Below are 27,649 nucleotides of genomic sequence, written 5' to 3'. Positions count from 1 at the left end.
TTGTAATAGAAAGTACAAAATATGATCTTATATTTTTGTGAAAAAGTATTTTTTGCGTTTAGTATGAAATTAAATATAAATTTTATGTGATAAAAAAAATGTTAGAAATAATCAAAGTGAAATAATTTTTATTATAAGTTAATCATAGAATACAAATTATAACATATTATCATATCAATATATAAAATTATATATCAATATAAAATATTATCATACTAATATATAAAATATTATCATATCATTATACAAAATATTATCATATCAGTATATAAAATGTTACCATATCAATATTTAAAATATAATCATATCAATATACAATATATTATCAAATCAATATGTAAAATATTATCATATCAATATATAAAATAGTATCATATCAGTATATAAAATATTATCATATCAAACCCATTTTTTAAAATTTTTTTTTTACTTTCCGCTTCTATTAATTCAATTAAAAATTTATAATTATAATTCATAATTTTAAAATTCAACTTAAAATAATTTAGTGATTGTAGAAAAAGTTAAGAAAAATTCATTTGTAAAAAGAAATAATAATATTATTATATATAATGAAGAATAAAAAAGTGAAAAAAATTGAGATAAATTTGATAAATATATGAATAAAATTTTTATCCTTTTCATTTTATTTTATAAAAGAGGAAGAAAAAAAAATATTTAATTTAACAAATTTTGCTTATTTAAAAGTGAAATTTAACAAATTTTGCTTATTTAAAAATGAAATTTAACAAATTTTGCTTATTTAAAAATGAAATTTAACAAATTTTGCTTATTTAAAACAAATTTTGCTTATTTAAAAATGAAATTTAACAAATTTTGCATATTTAAAAATGAAATTTAACAAATTTTGCTTATTTAAAAATGAAATTTAACAAATTTTGCATATTTAAAAGTGAAATTTAACAAATTTTGCTTAATTAAAAATGAAATTTAACAAATTTTGCATATTTAAAAATGAAATTTAACAAATTTTGCTTAATTAAAAATGAAATTTAACAAATTTTGCATATTTAAAAATGAAATTTAACAAATTTTGCTTATTTTGAACATTTGAATCAAATTTTTATTTGTTCTAATTTATTTGATTAGAAAAAAAAATAAAATAAAATAAAAGGAAAAATAGATGAAAATTATTTTTCTTCTTTTTTTTTTTATTTTTTTACAACATACAATTTTGCCAATATTTTTTTTATTCGAATAAGTGAATAATTTTTCGCCGAATAATTCTTTTTTTTTTTTTTTTTTTTTGGTAGAATGAAATGAGAAATAAAAAGAAAGAATTTTCTTTTCTTTTTTCTTTCATACAATGACATTTACTTATTTTATTTATTCATTCATTCCATTCATTTTTTTCTTTTCTTTTTATTTTTTTTTTTTTCAATTGGAAAAAAAATAAAAAAATTTTTTTTTACAGAAACTATTAATTAATTTACTAATCGATTGATTTGATTAATTGATTGATATAAAATAAATTTTTTTTTTTTTACTAGTATTATTTTAAAACAATTGTGAATAAATTGTAGCAACTATATAAAAATTTATCCTTATCATCTATGCTAGATGAGTCTTAATTAAAAATTAGATCAAATATGTTAAGTATAATTAAATTAGAATTGAATTTTAATTTCAACTCTCACTCGGGTAAGTAAAGTTTGTTTTGGGTAATCTTTGTACAAATTATTCATCTAACAGGAAGAATATTCTCAAATAACAATGAAATCGTATTCTGAACATTTCGCTATAATTTTTAAGCTTGTTAAGCTCAAATAGATAAATCGTTGGAATAAATAAATGATTGGAATAATTCAAATCTTGATGAGGCGCTTTTCAAATATTTGTTTTTGTGAAGAAAAGTTATGATAAGTGTGATGATGATCATCGTCGTTATCATCAATTATCATCATTATCATCAGTTATGATCGTCATCAACATTTATAGATTGTGACCAACATCATCATACTACTGTAATCATCATTATCATCATTACCATCATCAATAAGATTGTGATCATCACTTATGATCAATAATCATTGTCATCATCAATTATCATAGTCATCATCATCATCATCATCATCACCACTCATCGTTACCATTACTACCACTCGTCATTATCAGCATCATTATCACTCACCATTATCATCATTATCAACATAGATTCATTTCATCAATTATCATCAATAATCATCGTCATCATTATCATCGAAATACATATACAAATATTGATAAGGCGCTTTTCAAATATTCGTTTGGTGAATACGAGTCATGAATACATGAGTGAATACGAGATTGTGATGATGAAGATCATCGTTATCATCAGTTATCATCATTACCACCAATCACAATCATCATCGACATTTATAGATAGTAATCAACATCATCATGCCATTGTAATCATCATTCCCATTATCATCAGTCATCTTCATCATCGACAACATTCTATTGTCAATTTAATTAAATCAAAAATATGAAATATGCAAATTCAAAATGAGAGATGAGTAAAGTAATAATATTTCAAAAATGAATTATTTAAAAGGCACTAAGTATTCATTTTCCAATGAGAATTTTAGATTTTTCTTAACGGATACACATTAATTCATATTCATACATTTATTTAAAAAAATACTACAAAAAAAATTTGTGCAATGAAAAATTATATAATAATGTAATAATATTTAGTAACATAAAAATATCGTAATAAACGGTTTCTTTTTTTTTTGAAAAAAAAAAATTCAATTTTATTGCAAATTTTACCATTTGCTAAATTTTTATTATTATTTCAATGTTTTTAAAATTATTTTTACATTTATTCCAAATAATCCAAACATTTTGCTGCAAATTAGAAAAATAATTTTTTTTATGCAAATAAATTTTATAATAAATCAAAAAAAAAAAAAAAGAAGAAAGAAAAACGAATTCAAAAATGAACAAAATTTTATTCAATTCAGAAAGGAAAAGAAGCAAAAAAAAAAAAAAAAAAAACTTTTATCATTTTCAAATTCTGGTAAAAAAAATTGCTGAAAAAAAATGTGAAAAAATAAAATGAAATAAATTTTACGACAATTGCAAGATTGTCATAAAAATGCTAGTCTGACTTTAAATTCTCTTCCGACTTTAATTTCTAACATTCTTCATTTATTTCTTTTTTTTTTCATTTCCATTTTTTAAAATCATTTATAAAAATTTCTAAGTATTACTTATTACGTGAAGTAAGCATCCGTAAAATGACTTATCTATAAACATTTCTAAGTATTACTTATTACGTGAAGTAAGCATCCGTAAAATGACTTATCTATAAACATTTCTAAGTATTACTTATTACGTGAAGTAAGCATCCGTAAAATGACTTATCTATAAACATTTCTAAGTATTACTTATTACGTGAAGTAAGCATCCGTAAAATGATTTATTCGTTGCTTTCATCATTTTAATATGAGTTATTCCTTTCAGCCTTATATTTTGCTTAATAAATAAATACGGAAATTCTTCCATATTACATCATCCGGAATTCCTTTTCATAATTCTTTGTCAATTTCCTTTTTTCTTTTTCCACCATATTTAATTATTTCTATTTCTCTTTTTTTTTTTCGTTCTTTTTTTTTACCTTTTTCTTAGAATTTTTTCCTCTTTCTGAACTAACATAACAAAATAATTTATTTTAGCTAAAAGAAAATAAAAAAATTTATTGAATTAACATTGATTGCTATATGGAAAAAAAAATTATTATTTAATATTTTCAAAAATCATTTTCAAGTAACTTTGTCTTTTTCTTTGTCTCTGTCTCTCTCTGTCTTTTTTCTCGAATCTCTGAGAGATATTTTTTTACATTTCTTTTTCATTTTTCATTTCCTATAAAATTATATTATTTCAATTTCATTTTATTTATGTCTTTTTTCTTTTCTATTTCATTTCATCTTCTCTTATTTGATTGATATTTTAGAAAAATGAAAAAAAAAAAAAAACATAAAATTAAGTTCTGAATGAAATTCAAAAAAAAAAAAAAAAATGAAATGAAATGAAATGAAATAGTTTTTATCGTTCAAAATAAGAATTTTTGTTATTTGAATGCAATTTCTCTTCAATGCATTTTTTTTTTTTTTAAAAAATAATTTTCATTCATTCGTTAATATTAATTTTTATTTAAATAATTAAATATTAATGTTAATTTTTATTTAAATAATTAAATACTAATGTTAATAACTTTTGCACTTATTTTAAATTCTTTTGGGAAATTATAATGTTTATAAAAATTATAAAAAAGAATCATTTTATTTTAATCATCTCATTTATCATTTCATCAAATTATAATGATTGCAAAAATTAAAAAAAAAATTATAAAAAAAAAAAAAAGAATCAATTCATTTCATTTCCATTTCATTTCAAAAAATATTTTTTGATTAATATTGGAAAATGTTGATGCAATGTGTTAGTTATTGAATTTTTTTTTTTTTTAAAAACGATTTTCATATTAGTGAAAATTTTAAAATTAATTTCATTATTATTGGTATAATTTTTAAAATGATTCTCTTATTATTTAAGATTTTAAAATGATTTTTATTATTATTAATGTAATTTTTAAAAAAGTTTTCTTATTACTGAAAATTTTAAAATTATTTTCATTATTATTAATTTAATTTTTTAGACGGTTTTCTTATTATTGAAGATTTTTTAAATGATTTTTATCATTATTAATGTATTTTTTAAAATTGATTTTCATTTTATTGAAAATTTTAAAATTATTTTCATTATTATTAATTTAATTTTTTAGACGGTTTTCTTATTATTGAAGATTTTTTAAATGATTTTTATCATTATTAATGTAATTTTTAAAATTGATTTTCATTTTATTGAAAATTTTAAAATGATTTTCATTATTATTGGCATAATTTTTAAAACGATTTTCATATTATTTAAGATTTTAAAATTATTTTCATTATTATTATTGTAACTAAAATTAGGGTCAAAGGTTGAAATGTGGTAGCATATTTAAAAATTTTTTGCAATATATTTTAATTTACATATTGTTCAGTACTGCTATGCATTTACATATATAAATTGTAAAGAAATTAAAATGAATTAATGAATGAAATAAAATTGAATGAACTGAAATTGAATATAAATTTTTATAAAATATACACTTTTTTTTTTTTTTTGACGAATAATTACAAATATTTTATATTTGTAAAGTTTCAAATCATTTCAAATGTTAATTTTTAACTAACATTTATATATTTTTTCTTTTATTATTTCTCTCTCTCTCTCTCTCTCTCTCTCTCTCTCTCCCTCTCTCTCTTAAGAAAAAATAGTAACAAAAAAAAAAAAAAAGAATGAATTTCTTTTTTCAATATCATTTTTGAATTTTTGTTGATTTTGAAAAGAAAACGACCTTATCTTCATTCTTCTCTTTCTCTTTCTTTCTCTCTCTCTCTCTCTCTCCCTCTCTCTTGCTTTTTTTTTTGCCCGATTATTCCTTTAAATTTGTCACTTTCTGTTTAATTTTCATCCTTTTCTTCCTTTTCTTTTTTCCTTCCTTCCTTCCTTCCTTCCTCTCTCTTTTATGGCCAATCAAAAATACAGAATAGGCCTAAATGAAATATCACTTCTTGGCCTAGGCTCATTTATGATCTTGGCTCATTTATAATCTTGGCTAACTACAAATCATTGAAATGGTATCTGATAATTGGTTACATATGAAACATATAAAAGAAAAAGATTTTGTTTAGATTTTATTGTTTATTTTTAAAAATATATTTTCAATCTTTTTCAATGCTAAAATTAATCGTTGCAAAAATTGTAAGTTAATTTGTTTTTTTTTTTTCAATGATTAAAGTAATTTTTTTTTTTTTTTGCAAAAATTATAAATTAATTTTTGTTATTTAGCAAATTTTAAATTATATAATTTTATTGTTTTATTTAACTTTATTGGATAAAAATTTTTAATTAATATTTATTATTAAAACAAAAATTAATAGTTATTATTATTATTAAGTAATAATAGTAATTCATAAATAATTATATAAATTTGATATAAAACTATTTGAAAATTTTGAAAAATAGAAAATTCAAAAAAAAAAAAAAAATTCTCACTTATTTTCATTTCAAATTTATTCTTATATTTATTCAGTACAAAGTATTATTACTATTATTACTTAATAATAATAATACAACTTAATACTTAATATAACTTAAGACTATTTTTTAATTTATACTTAATACTATATAAGTTAATACTTAATATTATAATTTAATGCTTAATACTATAACCTAATACTTAATACTACAGAACTTAATACTTAATATAACTTAACACTATTTTTTAACTTAATATAACTTAAGACTGTTTTTTAATTTAATAATACTATAACCTAATACTTAATACTATAACCCAATACTTAATACTACATAACTTAGTACTTAATATAACTTAACACTATTTTTCAACTTGATACTATATAACTCAATACTTAATACTATAACTTAATACTTAATACTATAAACTTAATACTATAACCTAATACTTCATACTTAATACTTTATTTAATTTTTAATATTAATTAATATTATTTACTACTTTCTAATTTATCAGTATTTTAGGATTGTTAAAGGAACGAAAATTCAAAAAATTTCATCTATTTTTATCTTAATTTTCCTATCGATTACACATTACTATTATTAATTATTACTTATTAACTTACTACTAATTGCCATCATATTACTTACCTACTTACTTACTTACTATAAAATGTTAATACTAAGAGTAAGTTGGATAATGATAAAATTACTCTTTAGTTTTAGTTCTTAACAATTTCTTTTTCAGAAACTCTCATCTTTAATAATAAATTTCTTTGAAAATTCTTATTTGTCACAAATAAAATATAATTGATGCAGTGAAATAATAGAAAAAATTTCTTAAAATATATACTTAATTTCTTTTAAATTTTGAAAAGTATTTTGTTTACATTTTGTGAAAGAAAGGGAGAGAGAAAGACAGAGAGAGAGGGAGAGAGAGAGAGAGAGAGAAAAGAGTTAAAAGAAATGTTTATCTTCTTTAAGAAAAAAATTTATAGCTTTGTTGTTTTTTTCTTTTTCCTTTTCCATTTTTTTTTTTTTTTTTTCATTTCAAATGTTCTGTACAATATTTGTTTAATTCTTTCGCTTACATTTTCTCTGTTAACATTTTTCTAAAAAAAAAAAAAAAAAAGTTATTATATTCAAATTATTAAGAAATTTTAATTTCAAATTTAAAATTCATCGGAAATTTCAATTGTTACATTATTAAAGTAATTAGTATAATGGTAATTTATTGTATAAAAGAATTTATTAATTTCTTATTTATTTATTTATTTTTTTTTTGATATTTTAAATTTATTACTTAAAATATTATTATATGAGAAAAAAAAGAAATGAAATCAGATTATTTTTTTTGATTCTGAATTTCATAAAATTTCTTCATAAAAAATCATTGAGTTAATTATTTTCTATTTCAAATTGATTATTTAAATAAAAAATTGATGAAAATTAAATTAATAAATTTTTCTCTGTTTACTTCAAAATTTTCTTTCGTAGAACTAAATAAATTGATTATCATCAGTAATGAAAGATTATAATAATTACATTTTCATTTGTCATATATTTGATTTTATGAATTAATTTTTTTTAAATTAAATCAAATTAAATAAATTTGAAGTTCATCAAAATGAAACAATAAAATTGAAAATTAAAATTAAATCATTAAAAAAAAATTTTAAAGCTAATATGTGCTTTTTTTTTTTATTTATTTTTGCTTAATCATACATTTCAATTTTTTTTTTTTTTAAATAGAAAAGAAAAGAAGAGAAAAAGAAGAAAATGTTAATATGATCATCTACAAAAATCAATGTTTTTTCTCTCCTTTCATTTTTATCAAATTGTACTTTTTACACATTTATTAATTTCTTTATTTTTGTGAAATAGAGAGAGAGAGAGAGAGAGAGAGGTAGAGGGAGAGTGAGAGAAAAAAAGAAAGAGAAAGAGAAAAAAAAAACGAAAGAGGAAGGAAACGTTATCAAAATTTCTCTCTTCTATCTATAAATGCAACAAAATCCATTAGTGTAAAAAATTTTTTTTTGTTTCAAAAAAAGAAATTTAAGAAAAGAAAAATGAGAGAAAAAAAAAAAGCGAAAAATTTTAATATAAATTAAATGAAATGCATGTCAAATTTTTAAAATATATTTAATTATTTATTGCTTAAATGCGTTTTTTCATCTTTTTTTATTTTTAAAATTAAATCGTTTCTGTTTCATTTTCGTCATCTTAAAATCTTTTTATCATTATTATCATTTTTATCACTTTGATATAATATTAGTTAGTGATACAATCCACTTAACATTTTTCTTCTGAGATAATTAATTAATCTTAGAAGTTTGTTTTTTTTTTTTCTTTTTGTAATCAATATTATTGAACACTAAACCCAAAAACAAATTCGTTTTGTTCATTTCATCAATGTACAAACAAATTAGAAATATTTTTCAAATTATTATTATTACCATTATCATTATTGTTATCAATGTTATTATTTATTGTTACTTATTATTATTATTATTATTATTATTACCAGTATTATTACTTATTGTCACTTATTGTTATTATTATTATTATCAATATTATTATTTATTGTTACATATTATTATCACTATTATCATTATTATTATCAATGTTATTATTTATTGTTACTTATTATAATTATCATTATTATTATCAACATCAAAATTTATTGCCACTTATTGTTATTATTATTATCATTATTATTGCTATTATTATAAACGTTATTATTATTATTATCGATATTAATATTTATCGTTACTTATTGTTATTATTATCATCATTGTTATTATTTATATCAATATTATTGCCATCATTATTTTTGTTATTATCATTATTATTATCACCATTATCATTACTATTATCAAGACCATCATTTATCATTATTATTATAATATTATCATTTATTGCTATTTATCTTTATTGTGCTCGTGATCATCATTCGCATTCGAATTGAACTTCTTTTATTTAAAAAATGCTTTTATTTTTAAAATTTTATTGCATAAATTTAATTATATAAAAAAAAAAAAAAACTTTTTTCCACGTTTGAATATGCAAATTTCTTTTATTTCTTTTATTTTTCCATATAAAATGAAAATATAAGAATGAAATTTTCATTTGTATACGATCGTTTCATTAATCTTTGATTTGCTCTTTTAAATTTTTATTGCAAAAAAATTTATTTCATTACAAATTTAAAATTTTTATTACATTTATTAAATTGCTATAAAAAGATTTTTTTTTTTAATGCTATAATTTATTTCATTCACAAATAAATAATTTTTCGCTTCTATCATTTGTTTACAATATGAATTAGAGTGAGACAGATGAATTAAATATAATACAAAAAAGTGACAATGCGATTGTCACAGTTTATAGATTATAGTTTGCTATGCTAATTCAAATGTGCTTATTGAGCTAATTTATAATTTTACTAGGCTAGTTTTTTTTTTTTTAGCTTAATACTCTACTGAATAGTTTACTAGGCTACTTTGTACTTGGCCTAGATAGCCACATAGTTTGATAATTTAGTTATTATCATTTTGTAAATGTGTAAATTAGTTTTATTAAATATTGCAAAGAAAAAAAAAAAAAGTTTAATATTATCATCAATTATTGTGTTTAATTAATTTAATTATTAAAATTAATATAATATTTGGTAAATTAAAATTCTTTTTTATGCTTAAATAATGGATTAATTATGTTAGATGCAAAATGTATTATTTCAATTATTTAAAAAAAATATTTCATTCGCTATATAATTATAAATTAAAATTTAAAGTGGAAGAAAAATGATATTAAATGGATGAATTAATTAATTAATGAGCGATTTAATTAACTAATTAATCGGTTTGTAAAACGGATGGAAATAAATAAATGAATTAACTGATTAATTAGTTAACGAATTAATTAATTAATGAAGAAAAAAATGAGAACAAAATGAGAAATTTTCAAAGTAAAATGTAACAATTGCTAAATTACATTACTACAAAGTATTTCGATTAATTTTTCAATATTTTCTTTTTTTCTCTTTCTCTCTCTCTCTCTCTCCTTTGAAAGAAATAAAAAAAACGCTTTTGTTTATATTTCAGAAAAGTTTTTTCTCTTTTTTTCACTTATTTTAAATATCTTTTTTATCCAAAGAGAAAGATGGTAATTAATGAGATTTCAAATTTGTTTGTTTTAATTTTTTTTTTTTAAATCAATTATTTTTTCCTTTTTTTAGTAAACTTTTTTTTTAAATACATTTAATTACTATTTAGTGTTTCCTTTTTTTTGAATTTGTTGGTTTTTTTTTTATTTTTAATTTCTTAAAAAAAAAATTGTTTTTATTTTGGAATTACTTCATTCATTTACAGAGTTATATTTTCAAATTTCCTCTTTTTATTTATTTATTTATTTGTTTTAGTTTTATTTTTATTACTATTATATTAACAAATAATTTTTTATTACTTCTTTTTTTGATAAGATTTGAAATTTTTATAATTTTAAAATTTACAAGTTATTAAAAAAAAAAAAATTTACAAATAAAATTGTTACAATAGTTTAATATTTTTTAGCAGTTGCAATTTTTTATACTCATTTTTAAAATTTTTGAAATAATTTCATATCACTAAAATTTTATTTTTCTTTTCTTTTTTAAATTTTTATATAAATGTTTTTTAATTTTTTAATTTCTTGTAGTTTTTTTTTCTTTTCAAAATTTTTTTTTTTGGCATTAATTCCTGAAATTATCACAGCTACAATTTTGTTTACTTCAAAATCATTTACATTTCAATTTACTGTTTCTTGCTATTAATCACTGATAAGAATGTGATCAATGATCTGTTAATGGATCCATAACATTTGTTAACCTATTAACATCATTATCACTATCATTCTGTTAGTTGACATCATTATCATTATCATTCTATCAATTGACATCATTATCATTATCATTCTATCAATTGACATCATCATCATCTACCTATCAGATTAATTATTCTTTACTTCTTTTTGCTTCTTTTGATTTATTTTTCAACTTAAAATATAATTTTTTGTTTAATTACGCTATGAATCATTGTTTATTTGTTTATTTGTTATTATTATTCTAAATGATTTTCTTTTTTTTTTTTTTTTTTATTCTATATTTTAACATTTAACTAAAATAAATTTATTTTTTTTTTCTTGTCAACTGTTAAATGTCATCTTCGATTTGAGCATTAATCATTGAGAAAGATTTTAAACAATGATATTTGTTCTTTTATTCTTTTTTTTTTTTTGAAATTTCACTATAAATTTTTTTTTTTCAAATTATTTTAGGAAAAAAGAATGAAAAACGAAAAAATTTTTATAAATCATTTTTTTTTTTTTTTTTGTTCAAAAATTTCTATAAGAAATAAAAAGGGAAAAATTAATTTTATACTAAAATTAAACGAAAAAAAAATTTAATATAATTTGTTAAAATTAAAATTATTTTCATTTCTTATTCATATTGTTTATAATAATTATTAAAATTTAATTATGTATTATAAATTTAATGAATTGGAAAAATTTTTTTTTTTTGCTTTAATTCAATTTAACTTTTTTTTTTTTCAAATTTATTTGCTTAATACTTTTATTTTCTTTTTTTTTTTTTTTTATTTCCAATGTTTGTTTACTTTTATTTACTTTGTTAATTCGTTTACTTATTAACTTTACTTTTTATGATCACATTTCTCTCTCTCTCTCTTTCTCTTTTTTTTAATTTGATTTATATTTTTAGTTGAAATAAGTAAAAGATTTATAATGAAGTGAAAAAATTTTTTCAATTTCTTCTCTTCTCATCAAAAAAAAAAAGAAGAAAGAATTAAAACAAATAAAATGTTAACAGGTGCAAAAGTGATTAAATGATTTATTTATTTATTTTTATTTTTTTTGTTTTTCATACTAACCGAAGAAAAAGACCGTGAAATTAAATAATTAATTTGATTAAGAATGTTTTTCAATTTAAATAACATTAAATAAATTGAAATAGCTATGAACAAATTGATTGCAAAAAGTAATTATTTTTCTCTTTCTTTCTTTCTTTTTTTTTTTTAAAAAAAAATACTAAATTATTGAGCTTTAATGTTTAGCTAGAATTTATGGATTAGATTTATTTTTGGCGAATTTTTCAATTTTTTTTTTAACTTTTTCTTTTTTGTTTTACTGTTTTATCAAATTAATTATTTTGCTTAATTAAATTAGATTTGAAACAATTTTGCAATATTTTAATTAATTTTTATAAATATATCGATTATGTGTTTAACATGTAAAACAAAAAACATTTAAATTTGAATAATCAACAAAATACATTTAAATTTGATTAATCATTAAATTTTATTTCCATTCATTGGTTTTTTTTTTTTTTTTTTTTTTTTTTCTTAATATCATTAGATCATAGCTTGAACTATTAGTATATGATAATTCGAGTCATATAACATCAATCATTAGATCATAACTTGAGCTATCAGTAGCTGATAATTCGGGTCATATAGCATCAATATCAGTGGGTGATAATTCGGGTCACATAGCATCAATATCAGTGGGTGATAATTCAGATCATGTAGTATCAATCATTAGATCATTATCATCATATCATAGCTTGAATTATCAGTTGGTGATAATAAGTATTTTTTATAGTTCAAATTATCACCTACTAATATTTAAACAAAAAAAAAAGAGTTGAAACATTGAAAGAGATAAGTTGAAGTTAGATAGCATTTAAGTTTAGTTTTACCATTTTCCTTAAACTTTTTTACTAATTCTTAAATTTTAACTGAATTTTGAATCAATTGAGAAAGAATTTTCTTATTAAATTATTTTTAATACAATTTGAAAAGTCCTTATTTATTTATCATATTTTATTTATTTATTTGTATTTATTTATTTACTTATTTATTTGCTTATTTACTTTTATTTATTTATTTCTTATTTATTTGCTTATTTATTTCTATTTATTTATTTTTTGCATTTCAGGTTTACGAGTTTTAGTTGGACGTCAACGAAGTGAATCAATGGGTAGTAATGAAAAGCAAAAAGTACCATGGCCACCTATAAATAAACCATTACGACGTGTTCAGGTATAATTAGCATAAATTTTAAAACTTATAATTAATTTAATTTTTTTTTTTTACTCTTTCATTCATTTCCTTTCAAAAAAATTTTTTTTCCTTTTTCTTTTTATATGCAAAAGAAAAATTTATTTTAATTTCATTCTAATTTATTGTTAATAGCAAATGATAAAATAAAGAAAAAATTAAGAAATTTATAATTTATCAATTTTTTAATATTTATTAATTATTTAATAAAAAATAATGGAAAATGCGAAATTATAAATTACACTTTGTAAAAAGCTTTTTTTTCTTCCTTTTTCTATTTTTTTTAAAAAAAAAAAGCGAACGAATTAAATTTTCATTGCTTTTTTTTAAAAAATATATAAAAATAAAATTAAGAAAAATAAAAAAAAAATAAAATAAATGAAAAAAGAAAATACTACAATAAATACATTTTTATTTTGATTGAATTTTGAAATTAATTAGATAAAATTACACTTTTTTTTTTTTTGCATTACATTTTTATTTCATCAAATGATACTAAATTAAATTAAATTATTAAATTGGCTTAATTTAATATTTATTTACACTTCAAATAATTCATTCATTTTTTGAAACTTCAAAAAAAAAAAAAAATAATAATCATATTCTATTTATCAATGATAATAATTTGTGTTGATAATAATCAATGATAATAGGTTGAATGATAACAATGTGGCTATAAGAAATGTAGGTGTTGTTTTTTCAACATTTTAATTTTTAATAAATCACATCTAAATCTCAATGATGGCTCATTTATTTGAGAGTGATAAGAATGATAAGAAGAATATTAACCTTATCACTGATAAAATTTAATCATTACTGATTTTTTTCACTTAGATTGAATGTTGTCCAGTGGAATCAGTCTATGATTTACGTGATGATAACGAATCATACGATCTTTACGATGATGCAAGAGCATTTCGCCGGCCACGATCAAATAGCACTGTTTGTTATCATTTAATAAATTAGTTTAAATTTAATTTAAATTTTAATTTTAATGCTAATTTTTGATTTAATTTGATTTAAATCCAAAATTGAATTGCTAATTTTGATTTTAATTCAATACGAATTTAAATTTATATTCTAATTTTAATTAAATCATCTGTAGGATATCAATTTAAAATACAAAAATTTCAGCAAATTTTAATTTGATTTAAATTTTCACTCTTTTTATGCCGACTTTGATCTAATTTGATTCCAATTTAAATTTTTGTTTTTGCACATCTTTTTTGATTTTCATTTAAATATTCAAATTTGCATTTTCATTTAATGTAAATTTAAGTTTGTCTATCAATTTTAACTTTCATTCGAATTTTAATTTATAGATGAAATCTGATTTAATTAAATCTTTATGCTATTAACTTGAATTTACATTATTATGCTAATTTTGACTTATTTTCCATTTAAATTCGCATATTAGCTTTGATTTAAATTAAAACATTGTTTAAATAAAATAATTTAATGTTATTTTATAAATTAAGATGAAATGCAAAATATTTATAAAAAAAAAAAAAAAAAACAAAAAGTATTGGCTGTATTTTTTCCTTTAATGATGAAAATTATTTGAAAATTTGATATTAAATTATATAAAATTTTATTTCAACTTTTTTTTATTGAAAAAAATAAAAATAAATAATTAAAATAAAATCCATTTACAATTAAATCAGTTGCATTTATCAAATGTTTTATCATTGATATGTTAACCAAGTTTTTTTTTTTTTAATTTTTCAGATTTATGATGGAAAAAAAATTTTTTATATTTCTTATTAAAATTTCTCTTTTATTATTATTTATTACTATGATTAACTTCTTTTAATTATAATCAATATTTCAGGATTTTTTAATTTTACGGAAAACTTCACGTCCGGTATCAGTAGATGTCATTGGCCTTTTAGGTATACTTTATTATTATTTTTATTACTATTATTTATTTAATCTATTTGCTGCTTTTTTTTTCATTCTTTATTTCAAATTTTAATTTTTAACTTTACTAAAATTAATTTTATTTATTCTATTAATAAAATTAATTAAATGAATTAATTATTATATGTTTTGTACTCAAAAATGAATCAACTATTATTGGTTTTGTACTCAAAAATGAATTAATTATTATAGGTTTTGTACTCGAAAATGAAATAATTAATTAATTAATTAAATTTTGAACCTTTTTTTTTCTTATATTTAATATACTTTAATATATTTTAAATTAGATATTTTATAACTGATATATTTGATAGATTTTTTTTTTTTGTTTGATTTGATATGATTTAAATTTGATATTCTTTTTGATATATTTTAAATTTGGCCATATTTGTTTTGCTACTATAATTTAATATATTAAATGAACTTTTTTTCCATTTTTTTTTCTAATTTTTGTCATTAAAATTGAAATTTTTTTCTTTTATTAAAATTTTTTTTTTTATTAAATAGAAAAACGAAGGAGAAAATTAATTTTTTTTTTTTTTTAAATTTCAGATAATAATTTAGACCCATATAAGCAATATATGAAAGTGGTAGATTGTTATGAATTAGCACCACATGCTGGTAGAGTTATTCTTGTGGATAGTAAAGTAAAGGTAATTAAAATTATTTTCAATTTTATTAATTAGAAAAAAAAATTTTAATTTCATAAAATTTAAATTTTTTTTTAATTTTAAAATCTAAAATAAAAAAATATTAAAATGATAAATATAATTTATAATTTTTCATTTGTTTTCTTTTGTTATTTAAGAAAATCAATTTCTTTCTTTCATTCTCTCTCTCTCCCTCTCTCTCTCTCTCTCTCTCGCAAATCAGTCTAATCATTAATTTTTCGAATTTTATTTTATTTTTTAAACATTTTTAATCAAAAAACACAGAAAGTTTTTATTTCTTTCTCTTTTTTTTTTAAAAAAAAAATTGAAGGAAATTTTAAATTATTTTCATTAAATCAAAAATTATTGTTTACATTTTTAATAGAATAAAAGTAAAAAACAATTTAAGCAGAAAAGGAAAAAAATAAACAAACAAAAAAAAAAAAAAAGAAAAGAAAAGAAAAAACTGAAAAATAAAAGTTGTCAAAAAAAAAAAATTTGACATTCTTCATTTATCATATTTAACACATTTAAATCAAAATTTTGCTCTAATCAAAACAAAATGAAAAAAAAAAAAGAAACCGGAAAACAAAAAACAAATTTTAAATTTAAATTTATAAATAAAAATTTACAAATTAAAATTGCAACAAAAAAAAATTTTAATTTATTCATACACATATATGTATAATTGTGTTAGTATTTAATTTAATTCATACTTTTTTTTCATTATTTAATCTTTTTTTTTTTTTTTGTTTATCAAATTTATTCTTCTAATTTTCCAATTTTGTTTTTTTTTAAGTTACAAAAAGCTTTCAAAGTGTTAATCGAATGGGGCGTTGGTTCAGTTGTTGTTTGGTGTAGTAAACGTGAAAGTGTTATTGCGTTACTTACGCTTACTGATTTTCTTATTTCACTTTTATCGCAAACAAGCGAAGAATCAACAACCGTTGAAGAAGCTATTTCAGCTAATCAATTAGTTTGGCTTGATGGTTCATGCAAGTTTGTTTATTTATTTATTTATTCACTTATTTATTTGTTTATCTTTTAATTTTTTGTAAAATTTCAATTATATAAAATTCATTTCATTAATTTCGACCGTTTGATTAATTAGCATAAAATCTTTACAATTAATTTTATTTCTTCTTTTTTATATAATTTTTTTTTTTTTTTTTTTAATTTGATAACTTTTTTGCATAATATATATATATATGTTTTCATAAATTAAAAAGAAAAAAGAATTTTTTTTTTCGTTTTAAATATATATAAATTTGATAAAAATTATTTTTCTTTTTTTGTGTGTTTAATTTAAAATTTCATTTGAGATTGTTAGAAGCATGTCATGAATTTTGCTCTAATCGTATTCATCGAATAGTAATCTATCCAGATCAAACTGGTGATGTACTCTATTTACTTACTATTAAACGAATTTTACAGGCAGTTCATAAACAGGTTAAATTAATTGAAATTAATTAATTTAATTTAATAATTTTTTTTTTTGAAAAATTTTGTTCAATGAATTGAAATTTGCATAAAATGTTTGTTATTAGCTTTTTTTTTTTTTTTTGTTAGCTAATTTAAGCAATTATTAATTTTATTTTTAACAAAGCTTAACAATAATTATCGTTCATTTTAATATTAGATATAATTTAATAAATAATAATTAGATTAAATTGAAATTTAGCTATTACTTTTGCCCTTTTTTTCTTTTTTTGAAACTAAATTATAATGAAATAATAAAAAAAAAAAAAAAAAAAAAATTTAATAATTTACAGAATCGTTCATTACATTTTGCATCTTGGCTTGATTGGGATATTAAAAAATCAAACATTGGAACATGGAAAAATTTGCATACGGTAAAGTTAATATGAATGCATTTTCTTTTCTTTTTTTTATTTTTAACAATTTCAAATGATTGATTATAATTTTAATTGTTTAATTTAATTTGCTAATGTAATAATTAGAGTGATTATTAGATATTAATTTATTTGTTATTATAAATATGTAATATTATTAAATTAGGAAGAAAGAACATTAAAAAAAAAACGATGCAAAATTCATTTTTTTTTTCTACTTTATTTTTTTTTTTAAGTTTTTAATTTTTATTTTTGTAAATGATAAAATAATGAAAAGAGAAATTGTTTTAACGGAGGGAGAAAAAGATGAATTGTTGAAAGTAATAATAAGAAAGAAGAGAAGGAATAATAATTGAATACCGCGATAGCGCGGGATTTTCGGAATGATAATTTTGATCATATTTTAAGTGATCAAATTCATACAAAACAAATAATTGCATATTTTTAAAAAAAAAAAAAAAAAAAATCAAATTAAAATCATTGCTCAAAATTTATTCTAATTATGAATTCAAATAAAGCAAAATTAGAAATTTTACAATACAGTAACAGTTTCTAATGAACTACAAAAATATTCCAATTATAATTTAAGTAAATAATTTAAAAGAAAAAATCGTGCAAAAAAAAAATTACGAGATTTATTTAATTCGTAAAAAATATTAAAAAATGCACCCTTAAAATTAACTTTGCAATTTTTTTTTTTTTCAGTCAACAATTAATCGCATTAATTATTATTATCAGCACTTTTATTATTATTATCATTATCATCATCATTATTGATTATTATTACTACTGTTACTTATTTATTATTATTACCATTATTATTATCATCATTGTTGTATTATCATTATTATTATCACCGTTATCACCATCATTACTATTATTATTATCTTTATCATTATTATTATCTTTATCATCGTTATTTTATTATTATTGCTGTTTTATTATTATCATATCTCTAGTTTATATCTAGTTTACCGATAATGCTGCTATTGTTGTTATTTTTACTAATATAATATTATAAATTTAATTACAATATTTAAAAACCATTATTATTAATGTTAATAGTATTGTAATAATCATATTATTATTTATAATTTTATCATTATTACCATTATACCTATCATTATCAATAGTAATAGTAATTATTATCACTATTAATCAGTAGTAAAATTATTTTAGGTTTCTGAAAATGATAATCTGGAAATGGTTGCTCGAAAAATGCTCGATTATCGTATCTCTAGTTTACCGATTATTGATGATGAAAATCGTCCAGTGGATGTAATATGCAAAACAGATATCGCTTATGCTCTTGCTGATGCTAAAAGTTTTAAAGTAATTTTGAAATAATTAATATTTGAAATAAAAATAATATTTATTAATATTTAATAATTAATATTTAATATTTAACAATTAAATTTTACCATTTATTATCTTATAATTTAAATTAAAAAAGTTTAAAGGAAAAAAAAAAGGGAAAAAAAAATGATATACTAATCAAAAAGATCAAAAATATTATATTAATCAAAAAGATCAAGAAAAAAGATATTAGAATATTTATACGAATAATTAGAGTAATTAGAGAAGAAACAAAAAAGTGTCAATAATATAAGTATTTTCTTTCTTAATTATTCAAAAATAATTTATTGTCATAAATTTATTTATTTATCGATTCCTTTTTTTTTTTTTTTTTTTTATTTTAGGAGCAATCCAAAAAATTAACAACAATTGAAGCAATTAAAAATCGTCAACCAATGATATTTTTATCAGAAACTGATACAGTTAATCATATTCTTGATTTTGCTCTTAGTCGTAAAGATTGTCGTTGTGTTTTTGTTATAAATCCAAAAAGTGGTAAATTAACTGGTGCAATATCATTATCTGATTTTATCTCACATATTTTATATACTAATTTATCATCAACTCTTACTAGTAATACTAATAATATTAATACTACTACTGCTATTGCTAATGCTGCTAATACCACTACTGATATTACTGAAAATTAAATATTCCTGAAAAAAAAAAAAAGTTTTTAAAAAATGATTAAAGATTTTTTTTATTTTCGTTTTTCTTTTTTTTGTTTTTATTAGGTGAAATTATAAAAATATTATTATTTGATTTGTAAATATTATTTCTGCTAAATTTTCATTCTTATATATACAAAAGTAAAATAAGTATATATACAAAAAGTAAAAATAAGGAAAAAGAAAAGGAAGAATAATAAATATTAATAATATTAATCAAATTATGTAAAATAATCCTTTTTTTTTTTTTTTTTTGCTTATTTTATAATTGTTCATTTGTATGCTATTGAAAAAAAAAAAAGAAAAAATTCATGTTAATTAATGAATTAATTCAAAATGGAAGATAGGATTAAATTAATGAATTAATTTACGAAAACAACAAAAAAAAAAGTTTCATAAAATAAAAAGATTTTATGCAACATTCAACTTGTCATCATCTCTTTCAATGATTTCAGAAAAAAAAAAAAAAAAAAAACAAAAAGTGAATTAGACGAAGAGAAGCATCAATTAATTAATCGTTAAACAATTTACAAAAAAAAAAAAAAGAAAAAAAGAAAATAGCAAAAATTAATTATTGTAAGAATATCTTTCAGAAACATAATTTATAATTTTAAATCAAAACATTCTCATAAATTATTGCTTTAAGAAAATTAATTAGCTTAAAATACATTCAATCTTATAATTGATGCTAATCTGTCATCTTTTCTTCCTTTTTTGTTTTTTTTCTTGTTTTTTATTTCTTCTTTTGTTTTACCATATTTTCATGTGCTAATATTTTTTTTTTTTTTATCACTCATTTTGTTTGTTTGTTTTTCCTTTTTTCTCAGATTATTCATAAACAAACATACGAAAATATTGAATGGTTAATTTATGAAATAAACCATTTGAAAATTCATTTTTTATAATTGTTCCACCTCAAAATAAACAATTTAATAGCTTATGCAATTGTTTATCGTTACAAAATGCACAAACTGAAATCATTTATAAGATTTGATGATAGCATTAAGATCATAAGTGCATCCCAATACTATTCAACAAATGCATATTTTAAATTTGTTCAAAAATTTAAAAAAAAAAAAAAAAAAATCAACAACACCTCTTTCTAAACCACAATTTTAATTTGTGCCCAAACAAACGTCATACACCCATTTCCAATCATCGGAAAATCAAATGATATTAAATAATGTGCTATTAAATAAGGAACAGTTCTCAACAAGAATTTTCTTTTTTTTTTTTTTTTTTTTTTTAAAAGACAACTGTTTTGCACAGAGAAAAAGTAAAACTCGTCCTGAAAACTCGAAATACAATCCAAAATGAAAAAAAAAAAAAAAAAAAATAAGCAGGATTCGTACTTTTGTTCTGTTTCGCTAATATAAAAGAAAAATATTCCAACTGGAAAACAGAAAACAAAAAAAGAAAAATATGGACATCATCCTACCAACAAATTTTGTTTACTTCTTTTCAAACAACCATTTACAACATAAAGAGAAATTAAGACAATAATTCGTAGTTTGTGTGTTAAAACAGATAAGGAAACAAAAACATTTTAAAATTTAAAAAACTAATAAAATTAAAAAAAAAAAAAAAAAAAAACAGAAACAAAACATTTTTAGCCTATTGGAGCATGTAAAGATTATTTTACTTAGAATCAATCAAAATTCTGTGATTTAATTTCTAATCAGATAGAAGCAAAAAAAAAAAAAAAAAAAAAAAAAAGTAATGAAGGAGAAAATCTTCGTTACATCGAAATATCCTGAATGCATATCATGCCTCTCAGCTTCTTCTCCTTCACTCTGAACGTTGTAACAAATGGAAGGATAAAGAAGGTAAGCACATGAGAGAATAAAAAAAAAAAATCTACATACAATACTAAACTTCGTTAAAATATTTTGTGTGTAAGCAATTAGGTTACTGGCAAATAATAGCCAAGGATTAGTTAATTCATTGCCTTTAAAATTAACAAATTTTTCTTCTCCGTTTTATTTCCGTGTTATGCGAGCTTTGTATGAGTTACTGACTTCCAAGTGCAGGAAAAGCATCAGCAGATACTTCAAATGTTTGCACTTGCTTTGGATTACGACTTTCTCGTCCAGCACGAGAACCGCGTCCACCTCTAAAACCATCTCTTATACGACCACCACGTCCACCACGTTGCTCATCCGTAAAATTGATCTCGATATCCAGTCGCTTAGTTCGAGGTTCACGACGCTGAAACAACCTTAATGCAAAACACACATTGTTGAATCATTCTACCTCCTTGAGAAATTAAATTCGAAAAAAAATAAAAAAACATAGTTGAAGAGACGTACCACGACGACGATTTCTTCCTCAGAATTTTCTTCCATAATCGGTTTGTTAAGAGGAACAAGTTTTCCAAAATCCTTATCATTGGTACCCTCACCAGCTTGACGTATATTGAAATGAGGCTCCGAACGCTTGGAGGCAATTTGTGCCTTGAACTCATCCAGAGTAAGCTGTTTAGCACGTGCTTCAGCTTCAGCCTCCAAACGTAGTTCTTCCTGAGTTTTTTCACGTGGTGCAGAATCTTCATCCTTCATGACAACTGCAAAAATTGTACTCTTATTCACTTCTGTGATGAAAAATAATTTCCACCAAAATATATATAAAAAAAGAAAAATTTGTTCACAGGGAAAGATGTTATACATTTGTCAGTTTATAAAATAATAATAGTTACAATAGCAGCCATTTAGCGAAGCTTTTCTAGCAGTTAAACGACCTATAATGAAAATTAAGTTGAATTATACCTTCTGTACCATCATTCATTTGTTCGTTTTGCCCATTCATTTCATCCTGATCAGTTCCCCAATTGCCTTTCCCAAAACCATCTTTTCTATCCAATGCTTTAATGCCAGTTCGATCCGATCCACTCATTCGCTCAAACTGACGCCCACCGCGTCCTCCACGTCCACCACGAAATACAGGCCGTTCACGTTCACCATCACGATCGCTTCCACGGAATCCGCCTCGTCCACCTCGATATGAGCCACGATACATTCCAAAATCTGTTATGAATTTATTCACATAACTGATGACGCTACGACCTTGCTTCTCCTCTATCATGCATTCTCTACAATTTCTCAAACATATGCTGAGTCGAAAACTAACCCGTGAAATTTTGACGTTCGCAACCAAACTGATCAATATTTCCGTTGCCATTCAACTCCGGTTGTAAGTCAATCATATTATGGTCTTGATCTCCATCAAAATTTCGCACTCCACCTCGTCCACCTCGGCTGAAATTCAATTTATACAAAATCCTAACACTCAAAAAGTTAAGTTCCAGTGTTTACCCCGTGAAACTCTTTTTGGAAAAAATGAAATCCAACATACCTATACAAATGTAACCAAATTCTAAAATTAGGAAAAAACATATACTGCCAAGAACAAACAACAAAAAAAAAAAAAAAAAAAAAAATTAGCTAGTGATTTCAGTATTTCTATGACAACTTACAAAGTTGGTCTTCCTCTATTTCCACGACCACGTCCTCGTCCCCTTCCTTCACCGAACCTCTCAGCCATCACATCACGTTCATCATTCTGAACACTGTTATGATTAAACCATATAGTATACAAATATAAAAATAAAATCTGCAAATATAAAGCAACCACATCATATACATTTATAATGGCATTATCTTCATTTATATATCTTTTGTTCAGTGTTTATCTGTGATGCTCAACATAAAAATTATCTCGAACATAACTAAGACAAAATGAATTTTGTTCAGATCTATTCAATAAACCTGATCAAATGTTGGGCGCGTATTGTCAAACTGTTGTACAAAGCCACGGCCACGACTCATACTACCACGACCTCTTCCCCTTCCACGGACACGCTCTCCATCTGGACGATTTTCCTTGTTCTCTTTGTTGACTAAAATAATAAATATGGAAACGGGACATACAAATAATAATCCAAAATGGCAATCAATTCCTAAAACGTAGAAAAAATAAATCAATTAATATCTTCCATAACTTCTGATTAAGCGCTGGCCATGTATTCCACCAACCATCATCAGAAACCTAATATCTAATCTTTCATTTCTAATCATTAAGGTACAAAGATCATGTTCAAAAAAACATTTCAGATTTCAGCTTACAGTCATTTTTCTTCATTCCAGCAACTGATAGTTGCGGCTGTTTCTTAACTTCAATTTCTTTTGCCACAGCTGTTATCATCGCTCCTGAAGTGATTTCCTTCTTCTTCTTTGCTGCAGCATTCTTATCAGCTTTTTTCTGACTTGCGGTTTTCTCCTCTTTTTTACTCAAAGCTTCAGCCTTCCTGAATATCACTTCCGGATCATCCACCTCTGCAATATAATATAACTTGCTTCCCATTGTATTGCGCATCATTTCAACCAAAATAGTAATTAATTAAAAACTTGTTAAGTAACAATTTCATTCAACACTTCACCTACTGATGAACAAAATGTTTCTCTGAATAAATCATATCGGATCAATTATAGGTATGTTTATTATAAGAAAAAGAAAAACTAAGAATTATTCAAATTAAGCTGCAAAAAGACGTAATTTGTTAAAAAATTGGACAAAAATGTTTTGTAAACCACATAAGTTACAATAATAACAATATGCACTAAATTTCTATATATACTACAAATATCGCTATACCTTTTGTTTATATAAAAACTTTTAGTACTTACCATCATCAGACAAAAATCCAAATTTATTCGTGACGTTCACACCGTATTCAACCATACTTCCTGCTTTATTGTTTAAAACAATTTATACCGTCTTTTCTTTTTTCACTTTTAGATTGAGCGATATTCCACAAGCTGTGCAAATGCGGTGATTTTCCTGTCGAATGATATTTACTGTGATGTGGAGGGGCTCATTTTCATCATTCTTGATGCTTCCGATAATTTAAAGCTAAAAAAAAAACACTTTTAATATAGATATTTTTTATAACTTATTGAATAAACATTATTTAAATGTCGCGTATGTCGCTCAGAAACAATATAATATCTAATATATGCATACAGTTTAAAATTGTTTCCTATGAAATAGGTAACATTAACAGCTATCACGAAGAATTATGACTGAACACTGTGATAACTTATAAGTTGTGCTTATCTCATTATTTACCTCAAAGATAGCACATAGTAATCATATTACTATATATTAATTGGTGGAAAAGCAATCGCATTTCCTGATGATTGTCGGAAATGTATTACACAATTCAGTGAATGTAGGTAATACAAGAAGTAATCGCCAGAAAAAAACTTATGGTAACTTTTGATGCTGATCGATTACTTCACTGTAATCAATTAATTCCTAACTCCATCAAAACTCATGTGAATACCTAAATATAAGTAATATTCGGAAAGTTCGAAAAAAAAAAATGAAATCTTTATAAGCCAAATACTTACATTACGCCACTTTTACTACTGCATTATCAATGTGTCAAAAAGTAGCAGTTATAAAGATTTTATTCCCGATAACCATAATACATTTAACAATGAATGAGCTAAATTTCAATCCTAATTCTACAGAGAGGAAGAAAAAAAATCAAATAATTCCTGAAAAATTCTGTGCCTTTCATCATAACCGTAGCAACAGATGAATTATAATTTTATTAATAAAATTATAAGTAAAATAGTTAAATAGTCGAAGAAATAACATTAATCGAATATTTAAGAGTAAAACTTCCCTAAATCATTAACATATTTAATCAATTTCTCATACATTTACTAAATTAAAATAGGCTAAACAAACGTACAACACTACATTTGTTCATTTATCTATCATTCATATACCCAAAATTTCATTTCCTCTCTCTCTCTCCCTCCCTTTCCCTCTTTCTCTTTCCTCCCTCTCTCTTTTCATGATTTCACTCTTTCATAATGAAAATTAATTAAACTTCTCTACAATGTATTACTTGGCTATCACAAATTTAACACATCATTATCATCCTATTTATTCTATTTATTTCAAATAATACATCAATATTCTTTTCATACTTCTCCCTTTCCCGTTCTCAGTCTCACTCCTACCTACCCATACATTACCCATCACTCCGGGCATCCTGATATTAAACCTGAAATAATCAGCTAGCCTAAACATACCCATAACTTTTCATCCAAAAATATTCCGCTGCAACACATCAACTCACTCATTCTCTAATTTCACCTAAAATTGAGTTCGATGATACGATTAGGCGGTAATTTAAATTGTAAGAATTTCAATTGAGATTTCTTGTTGCATTGTAAGCATAAGTGAGGAGAGCAAATTTTACGTGTTTTACGTGTTCGTACGTGCCCATATGCTTAATTATTTCTTATTTTATTATTGCAAAATGTTGGAGAATAATTTTTATTTCCATTATATGCTGTCTATTATTTACGTATACTACGTGTTCGTACGTATTCATGTGCTTTAAAAAATAAAATTACGATTAGGTAGTACTTTTCTAGTTTACAAATTTACTCGTGTATTTTCAGCATTTACATACGTATTCACGTTTGCGTATTTTTGAATACGTATTCATTTTATCTTATTTATTCATTGCATATGTATATTAATTTGTAAAACAGATAAACAATACATGTATATTACTGTTACTTCTTAATTATTTCATTGAAACATAATGATGCGTCATAAAATGTACATATAAGTGATCTTTGTACGTGTAATCGTACGTTATATAACATATAAATGCCATATAGTTCGTTTATTTAGAGATGCAAGAATGAAATCGTTATGTGCAAAAGATCAATTTGATAAATTTCAGTAATGTGAGTCGTGTAAATTTCAGTAATTTTTTTATTTTAAAAAAAGATAATTTATGATGTCGTAAATTAATGTATTTGATAGAGAAAAGAAAAATATATGAGAACTGAAAGTATTTATTTCAGATTCTGCTGTGAGGTATTCCTATGTGTAACGTTTATTTCTACTCAAATTATGGCATCTTCAAAACAAGGTAACACTTCTTTTTTTTTTTGGTAGAATAAATTCGACAATCATAGTAAATGAACTTCTATGTTTATAGGTTTTTGTTTTCTTCCTGGTGATAACTCTTCTGTTAACTATATTATCATCACTAAGTAAAATTAAAATTCTGTATAGATTTTATAAGTATTACTTACTGAATGATATAATGCATGAAATACAGCACCATATCTTATGGTTTGGTTGTTAAACAATTGATAGAAATTTGAAAATCAAAACGATTTGCCTTTAGTGACGTTTCGACTACTTTTTTTTTTTTTTTTTTTTGTTTAATTAATTAACTAACGACCGTGACTGTGAAGTGGAAAAAGTGTTTGTAAAATGATCACAGCCTTTTTTTCTCTCACAAATGTTTTTTAAATAGATAAAATAAGAAAGAATAGAAACTATATTGTCAGAAAATCTTGCTTCATCACTATATTTTTTAAAGTTTGTCATATTTTCCAGTACTCTAACATTCTAAATTAACAGTTAGACAAGCAGATGGACAGTTCTTGTTAATAATTGCAATGAAAATGAGTTTTTAACATCTTTTTCTGATTTGAAATGAAGCCTTTGCATAATAAAATGGATTTTGTTTGTTTTATTTCAGAAGACAATAATCGTAAACTATTGGAAGAATTGAATAGAACACGACAATTGATGATGAAAAATTCTGGGTATTATAATTTAATAATTCAACATTATCATTATGCTAATATCATTGAAACAACTAATGCAAAACGGGACAGCAAAATTGTTCATGATCCTTAATAGCATTCTAAAATTTAAATATTACTTTGTTAACTTAATTTGTACGAGTGCTATATAATGTTAACTAAAAATTAATTTTGCTCATTAAGGGCGTCGAACCGTTCGTTAGCATCGGATTCAATAACTCCACGTTGTGATCCACGTACAGTTCAATTAGTAAACAATTTGGAATCACAAACATCGATTACATTTATCCCGACCAATTCGCAATATAATAATATATTACCTGTTTTTCCAAGAATATCACCTCCTTAATATTATTT

General features: G+C 21.5%; 3 protein-coding genes and 2 further genes across 6 annotated transcripts in view; 2 read left to right on the top strand and 3 right to left on the bottom strand.

Moving 5' to 3' along the window:
- The window catches only part of Bma-aakg-5 (Uncharacterized protein), a gene marked incomplete at both ends in the record, with an annotated part of 19,893 nt that extends 268 nt beyond the window's left edge, over positions 1 to 19,625 (top strand). The window contains 9 exons of one of the 2 annotated variants that reach the window (XM_043079434.1): positions 13,075 to 13,178; positions 14,031 to 14,138; positions 15,028 to 15,088; positions 15,669 to 15,769; positions 16,566 to 16,765; positions 17,089 to 17,215; positions 17,539 to 17,619; positions 18,799 to 18,951; positions 19,320 to 19,625. In XM_043079434.1, the coding sequence (XP_042935368.1) occupies positions 13,075 to 13,178; positions 14,031 to 14,138; positions 15,028 to 15,088; positions 15,669 to 15,769; positions 16,566 to 16,765; positions 17,089 to 17,215; positions 17,539 to 17,619; positions 18,799 to 18,951; positions 19,320 to 19,625 (1,241 nt within the window). Of the gene's footprint in view, positions 1 to 13,074; positions 13,179 to 14,030; positions 14,139 to 15,027; positions 15,089 to 15,668; positions 15,770 to 16,565; positions 16,766 to 17,088; positions 17,216 to 17,538; positions 17,620 to 18,798; positions 18,952 to 19,319 lie in introns of those variants that run through there. The other variant, XM_043079435.1, reaches the window with a different exon arrangement.
- Bm16775 lies at positions 1,863 to 1,946 on the bottom strand. Its single transcript, XR_006228092.1, has one exon. The product of XR_006228092.1 is annotated as a pre-microRNA Bm16775 (primary transcript).
- Positions 2,288 to 2,375, bottom strand: Bm16774. Its single transcript, XR_006228091.1, has one exon. The product of XR_006228091.1 is annotated as a pre-microRNA Bm16774 (primary transcript).
- A 2,028-nt stretch (positions 19,626 to 21,653) lies between the features above and the next one.
- On the bottom strand, positions 21,654 to 24,380 carry Bma-vig-1 (Hyaluronan / mRNA binding family protein; the record flags this gene model as incomplete). Its single annotated transcript, XM_043079433.1, has 8 exons — positions 21,654 to 21,851; positions 21,953 to 22,206; positions 22,409 to 22,666; positions 22,770 to 22,897; positions 23,116 to 23,201; positions 23,408 to 23,538; positions 23,765 to 23,974; positions 24,326 to 24,380. 8 exons carry the CDS (start codon positions 24,378 to 24,380, stop codon positions 21,654 to 21,656), a joined length of 1,320 nt encoding a protein of 439 aa, XP_042935367.1.
- A 2,205-nt stretch (positions 24,381 to 26,585) lies between these two features.
- Positions 26,586 to 27,641, top strand: Bm163 (Uncharacterized protein; the record flags this gene model as incomplete). The annotated part of the gene is made up of 3 exons (XM_043079432.1): positions 26,586 to 26,604; positions 27,226 to 27,292; positions 27,476 to 27,641. The coding sequence occupies 3 exons, from the start codon at positions 26,586 to 26,588 to the stop codon at positions 27,639 to 27,641; spliced, it is 252 nt and encodes an 83-aa protein (XP_042935366.1).
- Positions 27,642 to 27,649: the final 8 nt, after the last annotated feature.

Source organism: Brugia malayi, assembly GCF_000002995.4.
Source record: "Brugia malayi strain FR3 genome assembly, contig: Bm_v4_Chr2_contig_001, whole genome shotgun sequence".
Lineage (NCBI taxonomy): Eukaryota > Metazoa > Nematoda > Chromadorea > Rhabditida > Onchocercidae > Brugia > Brugia malayi.
The sequence above is the reverse complement of the archived record's forward strand: the minus strand, read 5'-3'. Positions and strand labels throughout refer to the sequence as shown.